The sequence below is a fragment of the Castor canadensis genome, chromosome 5 (assembly GCF_047511655.1).
Source record: "Castor canadensis chromosome 5, mCasCan1.hap1v2, whole genome shotgun sequence".
In the NCBI taxonomy this organism is placed as follows: Eukaryota; Metazoa; Chordata; class Mammalia; order Rodentia; family Castoridae; genus Castor; species Castor canadensis.
This window is the reverse complement of record NC_133390.1, coordinates 113,081,307-113,091,078: the sequence shown is the minus strand read 5'-3', so window position 1 is coordinate 113,091,078 and position 9,772 is coordinate 113,081,307. Positions and strand designations below refer to the sequence as shown.

Here is a 9,772-nt window from a genome sequence, read left to right as displayed (position 1 = left end):
CATCATCATCTAGCTACTTGATTTGGTGGGACTGGGTTTGAATTCAGGGTTTTGCTCTTGCAAAGCAGGGCACTCTACCTCTTGAGTCACATCTCCACTCTTTTGTGCTCTGGTTATTTTGGAGATGGGGTGTTGTGAACTATTTGCTTGGACTGTCCTCAAACTGTGATCCTTCTGATCTCAGCCTCCCAAGTAGACAGGATTATAGGCAAGACCACCAGTGCTTGGTGATTTTTTCATGTTTTTAAGTTAGTGTATATTAACTGCACAAAGGGGTTTCACTGTGACATGTTCATACATGCATATAATGTCTTTGATTAAATTCATTCCACTATTACTCTTTCTTATTCCCCCTTTTTTGTTTTACAATTTTATTGTATTTCATTATTCTATTTTCACTCAAGCATATAAAGTACTTAAGTCATATTCACAACCATCACCCTCTCCTTTTGCCCTCTTGGCCCTCTAGTCTACCTCCTTCCATTCATGTCATTGCAAAAGGGGAAATATTTGTGAATAAGCAGACAGAAATACTTAGAGATTGGGAAACATGGTAAATTGATGAGGAGAAGGAGATTTGGGGATGCCTCTGAGCAAGGCCTAGCTAGAAAAGGAAGAGAGATGACTGGGGGTGAGGTGGGGCTCAGTAGTGATGCTTGCCTAGCAGGCACAAGACTCTGGAAAGGGAAGGGAAGGGAAGCAAAGGGAAAGGAAAGAGTAGAGATTTTCAGGGAAAAACCCAGGTGCATGAGCCTGAAAGTTGGAGTGAGTTGAGAGTAGTACCTCTTCTGGAAGTGCAGGTGGAAGAAAACGATGCACATGAAGAACGTTCATTGAACTCTTACTGGCTTTACAGAACTTCCTAAGGTAGCTTGGTATCATTCTAGTTACAGATCAGAAAACTGAGGCACAGAAAGTGACTTTCTTACTACTATGCTAATGAAAATGGCAGAACATAGATTCATAATGACATCTTCTACCCAAATCTCATGGATTGACACTTAACTTTTTCTATACCCTTAAAGAAAAAGCTGGGCCTGATGTCACCTCTTTTGGTACTTTGTTATTTATTTATTTATGGTGGCAGTGGGGATTGAACTCAAGACCTCACACTTGCTAGATAGGAACTCTACAATTTGAGCCACTCCATCAGCCTGACCTATTTTGGCACTTTGTGAGGAAGTAGGATGCCTTTTCTCACCTGCGGGGCAAGAGAAGCTCCTGCAGAGTGACTGACATGAGAATGAATGAGGAAGCTGATGATTACAAACAATAAAGGGACAGTTTCCTACAAAGTAAAATGACTCTTAAGTTGAAAACCCTCTGTTACATCACTATACATTATCACTAAGCATAAAAAAGATCTTTAGGAGGCTCTTCTCAAAAGGATTACTCAGCTTCTAGTCCAAATGCATAAATCGCATGTGGTTGTGAAGTGCTGTGAGTGATTGAGACATGACAATTATGTAACAAGTAGCAGCAGGCCAGTCCACTGGGATGAGGTGTACACACACATACACAGACACACACACAGACAGACAGACACACACACACACTGAGTTATGCTCCATCTTGGTGCCTCATTAAAATGTAATTCAACACTAGTCATTTTCTCAAACTCACCTTATTGCAATGGCCAGAACAAAGAAACACTTGGTTCTAGGATTTCTGGCACTTTTATGGGCTATATTGGACACTGAAGGCAAAGAAAAGAAAGAGAAAGTGACCTGCAGATTGATGGGCAAGTTTGATTTGAATGGCTATGTAGAGGCCAAAAACCACTCCGTTGTTATTGGGGGACTGTTTCCTATTCACTCCAGAACCATCCCAGTAAATGAGTCTGTTTTGGAGCCAGTGTCAGCCAAATGTGAGGGGTAAGTCACTTTTTAAGTCTTCTTTTGCATCAATTGCAGGCGATGGGGGAGGAGTGGTGAGCATAGGGAGTCCAAAACTGTAGCCTGATTCAGGATAGGGACTCCATGTTTCAAGGCCTCAGTTTATCCAATGTGGACATTCTAGGGTTGATTAGGAAACAGATAAACTTGGTGTCATGTGGGTCTTTTCCTACTTCTACATTTCAGATGCAGAAAAGGGTGGCTTGTATGGTGTAGGACATTTTTCCAGAGGCGATGTCTGTGACTCACAGTGTCAGCCTCTCCTGAGAGCCAGTTACACAGGCAGAATCAGGGGCTGCATCCCAGATATGCTGAAGCAGATTCCATGTTTTGACAAGACCTCCTGTTGGTCCATGTACACGATAAGGTTTGGAAGCACAGATGAAGGATGATTAGTGTTGCAGCTTTATTGTCTATTGTTAATGTCTCAAGGTCCTCCAGTGAAAATGTTCAGGATGAGAACACTGATTTATTTCTCAGCTAATGCTCATGGCAAGATTCCTTCAGCTGCCAGAAGTCTCTGCACCTACTGTTCTCACCCCAAAGTGTCATGTCAGGAAATGGAATCCATGATTTACAATCTGAATTTGCTAGTAATTCATCAGAAAGGAAAGATCAGTTAAGATAGATGATGGGCAACACACACACACACACACACACACACACACACACACACACACACACAATTTCTTTATATGTTAAAAGAATGCCACAAATGAAAAGAAAGTGAAAAAATCATGCAGTATTCTATTGCCATCATGAAGTAACTCTTTGCATTTTTTGTATTCTTTATTGGCCCCTTTTCAAATGGATCTATAACTTTTAAATAGTTGTGACCACAGCAAAAATAGACATTTATACTGGAATTGTACTTTACATAGAAGCACTTCCACAATGCTGCATGGTCATTGTAAATGCATATTGTAAACATTTTAGAAGCTTCTTACACCAATAAATCTTTGCCGAGGACTGGAGACATGACAAAGTTGTAGAATAGATGCCTAATATGCACCAGGCTCTGGATTATATCCCCACACCACAAAAGAAACTCTTTACTGATCACAACTCCATTCCTTTGATCATATTTCATGCTCCATATCTGAGATGTCTTTAAATGGAGGAATCAACTTTCTTTTTTGACCAAAGGAAAGGATTTGAATAAGCTCTTACTTATCTCTTTCGTGGACCTTCTAATTATTTTATATTCTTAGAGTAAAGCAAAGGGAAGGAGGTGGAGAAGGGCTTTCTCTTAAAGCAACATTATTGTAGAATCAGTTCATTATTTATCACAGAATTTTCCATTTCTTCAGTCCTTAATAACATAAAATGAAAACGTAGAGAGTATCATAATGTAGCAGTCTATTTTTCATAAACGGAGTTATGTAATTTGTTCCTCTTTCTTCATTGGAACTTCTGAAGGTTATTTTCCAAGCAAAGTGAGACGGAAAAACTAATGTGCATATTTTAAGCATAAATTCTTTGTCCCGGTAAAAATAACTTGTCATATTCACTATGGCTGAACAGTGATGAGAGATAGAACACCATATTTAAAAATTAATTCCTTTATCAGGGTTATTTTGGGATTTGCCCAATCAATTAATTAGAAAATGAGTGGATACTATTTGGCTTTATAAATTTTTCAAATGTATTTCTTCAGAATTTGACCTGTATGAATGATTTTCATCAATAACAGTCCACAATTCCTCCTCTATGTACCCAACCCCAGTGTTCTTCAAGCCTCTTAATATTCCTCCATATAATGCAACTTATCTATCCAATGGGAGAGTCGTCATGGGAGGCCTCATCTAGTTGGTACTCAAGTCTAATAATTTCATTTTGGCATCTTTAATCTTTATCTATAACTGGTTCAGAAGTGCAAATTTAATTTGGAGAAATTTCATTCTGAAATCCACTATTGTAATAAGATACTACTTTCAGCCAGTCATCAGTTAAAGTACATAGAATAGGAAGACTTTCTATTATTTTGAAATTTTGCTCAGAATAAAGGAAGTCAATGAAGAGGAATAAGGAAGGAAGTATTGGTTGGTGTTTGGTTGATACACACAAAGGTAAGATTTAGAGATTTTTTTTGAGTACTAAAAAGGGTCTATATAAATACCATAATGAAATAAATGAAAGAAAAGCCATACCAAATTCTGCCAGTTATTATCCTGTGCTTATTAAGAACTTAAAGTTTCCTGTTAATCCTTATTCGAATGTTCATATAGTTCGTGTGTGGCTGTAATCATAGAAACAACTTTGCATACTGCCTGCTTTAGTTAATATTATGTTCATACTGCTATACAATTTATATTATTTCATTGCTCAATTTTATTCACATGTACAAGTTCATTTACCATGTTAGCCTTCTTTCTCCTCTCCATTTATCCTCCTCTCCCTATAATTACACTTTTTTTTGGGGAGGGCAGTAATGGGGTTTGAACTTAGGGACCTGAGGTTGCTAGTCCTGTGTTCTACCACCTGAGCCATGCACCCAGCTCTGTTTTGTTTTAGTTATTTTTCAGGTAGGGTTTCTTGTTTTTGCTTGAGAACAGTGATTTTTTTACCTATTATCTATGATCTGTGTAACTCAGATCACAGGTTGTGTGACACCATGTTGGATTATTGATTGAAATGGGACCTTACTTACCTTTTGCCCTGACTGGTCTCATACCACAGTCCTCCCCAACTGTGTCCTCCCACCCAGTGCTGCGAGTAGCTTCCCAGCTACACGCATGAACCTCAGCATGTGCCCAAATTATAGTTTTTAATGGTGGAAAATATTTCCATTCAATGTGCTATTACTGCACATGTAAATTTCTTTCAGTTTTTCAATATTAGAATAATTCTGTCATGAACAGGACAGGATAGCTTCTTCCTTTGAGAAGAACTATTTCTTTAAGTTCTCAGAGTGGAATTACTGGTTCAAAGCATGTGACTATATTTCCAGCTGTTGAAATATATTGTTATATTACTTTTAAAGAAATATTGCAATATTTATTTTGGAAATTATATTGCCCACATAGTAAATTTGTAAACCGAGAATCTTAGGATGATTAAGGCTTTGTGTTCTGGTACCTTCTGCAACTGTGCAGCACCCACTCCCACCCTGTCTCCTTCAAACATAACTCTTTCCATTTCTTGCATGTTAAGATGTTCTCCTGCTGTGATGTCTTTACACAAGGTGTTCCCTGCCTGTAGTCTCCTTCCTCTGTCATATGTCATCCTTTGTCCTCAGCATGACTGTTAATTGCTCCAGGGCTGGGTGCCCTTCTTTGTATTTCATCTTCCCTGTCATTGGTTTTATCATTGCATTCTGTAATTGCCTGGCTAGTTTTTTGTTCTTTACCTGATAGTGCTGTGCCAATTCTGTTCACTGTTGTATGTATAACATCTAGCACCAAAGGAACCAAATAATTGCATACTAAATGAAAAACTGAACTAAAACCCAATTAAGAAGACATGGAGGAAAATTCTAATGTGCCAACAGAGCCATTTGGTATCAGATATTTAATTAAAAATATTTATTAACTAGAAGACATGGGGTAAAAAACTTGAACTATACATGATATTAAGAGAAAAAGTCAGTCTGCCCAGCACATGGGTAGTGCTCATGGGCTCACTTCCTTTTTTCTGGCTGGAGCCATGGAGGGAGAAGAAAAAGAAGGTTTCTACTGTGCCCAAAACCCTTAGGACAAAGGTTCCCACTGTGCTTTTTTTTAAGAAAAAGCGAAGGAACTTGGCAGAGCTGGAAGGTAAAGCACCTGGGAAAGAAGTTTGGTCAGAAATGCTTTGAAAGGCAAGGAAGAGGCTCATCTGTGAAAAAGCCAAGCGCTACCACAAGGAATAGAAGCAGATGTACAGAACTGAGATTCGCATGGCTAGGATGGCAAGAAAAGCTGGCAATTTCTGTGTACCTGCAGAACCCAAATTGGCATTTGTCATCAGTACCAGGGGTATCAATGGTCTGAGTCCAATGATCTGCAAGGTGCTATAACTTCTTCCCTTTGCCAGATCTTCAGTGGCACCTTTGTTAAGCTCAGCAAGGCTTCAGTTAACATACTGAGGATCATGGAACCATATATTGCATGGGGGGACCCAAATCTGAAGTTAGTAAACAAACTAATTTACTATTGTGGTTATGGAAAAATCAGTCAGAGGTGAATTGCCTTGACAGATAAGTCTTTGCTTGACCTCTTGGAAAATTTGACATCATCTGCAAGGAGGATCTGATTCATGAGATCTGTACTGTTGCAAAATGCTTCATGGACGCAAATAATTTCCTGTGGTCCTTCAAATTATCTTCTCCATGAGGTGGTATGAAGAAAAAGACAACTCATTTCGTAAAAAGGGAAGACCAGATTAACAGGCTTCTTAGAAGGATGAACTGAGGTGTCTACCATGGTATTTCTCTAATCTGGTCAGTTAATAAACTAACTGCTAGCAAATTGCAAAAAAAAAAAGAGAGAGAGAGAAAGTCATCTTGGGATACTTGTTTTAAATAAGTTAAAGTTTGTTTAAAACTAAGAAGAAAGAGGGGAATTGAAGCATTATTTGTTTAATGGAGACATAGTTGAAAAAAAAGTGGTGACAGACTTCAAGAGAAACATTTCTCCCTTTTTAGTGGCTGAAACCTCTCATTTATGGTTATCTGTGAAAAGAAAAAAGGTGACACCACCGGTTAAACACTTCCCAACATTAACAATCAAATCACCACAGGAAAAACTATGCAATTAAAGTCATGGTATACACAGTTTAATGAACTGCATATGTACTCCTATCAGAACATTTCATAATTTTTATAGCTATAATAAATGTTCAGAAAACAAGACAAAGAGAGAGGAGAATCGTGTGGTACCAAGGATGTCTAATGAAGAAGGAAAACATGTATTGACAGACTATTGGGTTCCTGGTTTGGTGAATAGACTCATGAATACAACAACATTTTTGTGAAAAAGAGATAATCAGCAATTTGAAAAGATCATAGCATATAAAGCATATATAAGGCAAGAATGCATCCAAAACTTTGCTTCCTGAGATACCCAACTAACAATGAACATGATTCTTGCTTTCAAGTTTATAATATCATTGCTGAATAATCAACATGCTGAGACAATTGAGGTGCCTGTTGATGTTTGAACAAACTGCTGTTATCACCCCAACTAAAAGCTCCCTTTCCCTCCCAAGACCTGCCCAAGGACTAATGCCTAACAAAGGTGATTTCCTTTTCAGGTTTAACTTCCGGGGATTCCGCTGGATGAAAACCATGATCCACACCATCAAGGAGATTAATGAGAGGAAGGATATTTTGCCCAACCACACTCTGGGATATCAGATCTTCGATTCCTGTTTCACCATCTCCAAAGTAATGGAGTCGTCATTGGTGTTCCTTACAGGGCAGGAAGAAAACAAGCCCAATTTGAGAAACAGTACTGGAGCATATCTGGCAGGAATTGTGGGATCAGGTGGATCGGCCCTATCGATTGCTGCTTCAAAAGTCCTAGGGCTGTATTATATGCCTCAGGTATCAGAGAATACTGTGCTAAGTATTAACTTGTGAAGAAATGCAAACTCTGTGTTTGGAAATTGCAGCCAATAATGATACTGAAATGAGGTTGGGAATTTCACAACATGGGATTGAGGATACTAACCCTACAAGTCATTTTAAATTTGGAGAGAGTGGTGTATTTCAACATGAGAATAGATGATAAGAAAATATAAATAAAGCTCTATAATTATTTCTAAGGATGGGTTAGTAACATATTAGTAATCAGGACTTACTAACTGATTAGTGATTGACGATTAAGCATCTTTGTGTTACTGAAACAATGGGAGCATCATCAAACAGTATTTCTGGATTATTTTTTTGGTGGTGGTGGAATCAAACCCCAGGCCTTGCGCTTTTATCTGAGGTTGAAGTGGTGCTTTCTACAGCCTTTCTCAAGCTGAGTTAAGATTTATGTATTCAGAAATCCTGGCAGAGGAAAAAAGGAAAGAGCAAAAAGAGAGAAAGATGGACAAAAATGGAGAAGGAGAGCAGGAGGGAAGGAGGAAGAGACAGGGAAAGATGAGGGAGAGAGGGAGGGAATAAGGGAGGGAGAGAGAGAGGATGAGAAAGAGAGAGAGAGAGAGAGAACTGTGCCTACCCTCGGGCTGTGAGTCCACTCACTCCACCATCTGTATGGATGAGGTATTGGATCTGATGAGGAGGCTGGATGGCTTGACTGAGGGAAGTTACCTTGTCTGAGGGAGCACATGGAGAGGGTTGATGACCTTCCTGTCAGTGCTGTGAACCTGTCTTTGAAAAGCAGTGCACTGAATGTTCTCACCTTAATTATTACCCCTCCTAAACAACATGAGGTGGGGTAGGAAAAGTGTTGGCAGGAAGGAATATAATATTCCTCTCACAGTCCCCATCCAGTGAGTAGAGAGAGGAGTAGAAAGTTCTTTTGCCTAAGGAATGATGGGAGAATAAAGGAAGAAGTGTTACATTCCCTCCTTCTTACTAAATACATTCTGAAATTGTGCCATTCAAGACTTGGCTATTGCTTTCTAGTAACTGCATGAATATTTCAATTGTAGATGGGGTATGCTTCTACCTGCTCAGTTCTTAGCGACAAATACCAGTTTCCATCTTATTTTCGTACAACTGCCAGCGATACCAAACAGTCCCAGGCCATGGTGAAACTTATCCAACACTTTGGTTGGGTCTGGGTAGGCACAATTGCAGCTGACGATGATTATGGAAAATATGGAGTAAAAGTTTTTAAGGAAAAATTGGAAAATGCCAACCTTTGCATTGCATTCTCTGAAATCATTCCCAAAGTCTATTCCAATGAGAAAATGCAAAAAGCTGTTAATGCTGTTAAGAGCTCCACTGCCAAAGTCATTGTGCTCTTTGCATCTGACCTTGACCTCAGTCCTTTTGTGATGGAAATGGTTTATCATAACATTACTGACAGAACATGGATAGCTAGTGAAGCATGGATTACTTCCGCCCTCATTGCAAAGCCTGAGTATTTCCCATATTTTGGTGGAAGTATTGGATTTGCAATACCAAGACATGATATACCAGGACTAAAAGAATTCCTTTATGATGTCCACCCTAGCAAGGATCCAAATGATGTTCTGACCATTGAATTCTGGCAAACTGCTTTTAACTGCACTTGGCCCAATAGCAGTGTTCCATACAACATTGACCACAGGGTGAATATGACTGGTAAAGAAGACAGATTGAGTGCCATGTCTGATCAGATGTGCACTGGAGAGGAGAAGCTGGAAGATCTTAACAATACCTATCTGGATGTGTCTCAGCTAAGAATTACCAATAACGTCAGACAAGCTGTGTATGCCTTGGTGCATGCCCTGGATCATCTGACCAGATGTGAAGAAGGAGAGGGGCCATTTCTTCCAGCCCACTCATGTGCATATATACCTACATTTGAACCCTGGCAGGTAAGTTGTTTACCTCATGATATGGTTTGAAAATTATAAGGATTCATGCTGTTAAAACTACTCCTTTGCCTCTGTACATAGTAGATTATTTCATTGCATAAACACCTAAAGTAATGATTTGATTATGTGTCATTTTAAGTTACCATTTCTTTCTTTTTAAAAAAATGTTTGTAATTGTATATGATAGTTATACGGGGGGTTTTGTTGTGGCATTTTCACATATACATATATTGTACCCCAGGAGGTTCCCATCTCTTAACAGAATGATCATCAGGTTTGTTGTGAGTGATGAACCCCCCTGAAAATAGTGCCTTACTCAAGACAGTTTTTTTCTTCACATAAATGAAATTCAGAAGTAAGCATTTTATGACTGAAAGAGTAGTTTATGGGCCAAAGTTTCTTCTATGTTGTAACTTTGCCAT

The 9,772-nt window shown here is 38.9% G+C and overlaps 1 protein-coding gene and 1 pseudogene across 3 annotated transcripts in view; both read left to right on the top strand.

Moving 5' to 3' along the window:
- Positions 1-1,632: 1,632 nt before the first annotated feature.
- LOC109690594 (vomeronasal type-2 receptor 1-like) overlaps positions 1,633-9,772 on the top strand; it is a 46,672-nt gene continuing 38,532 nt past the window's right edge. Inside the window, exons 1-3 of one of the 3 annotated variants that reach the window (XM_074072396.1) lie at positions 1,633-1,874; positions 7,128-7,419; positions 8,478-9,350. In XM_074072396.1, coding sequence (XP_073928497.1) covers positions 1,633-1,874; positions 7,128-7,419; positions 8,478-9,350 — 1,407 coding nt within the window. Of the gene's footprint in view, positions 1,875-7,111; positions 7,420-8,477; positions 9,351-9,772 lie in introns of all 3 variants that reach the window. The other 2 variants (XM_074072398.1, XM_074072397.1) reach the window with 2 other exon arrangements.
- Positions 5,539-6,286, top strand: LOC109690592 (large ribosomal subunit protein uL30-like; annotated as a pseudogene).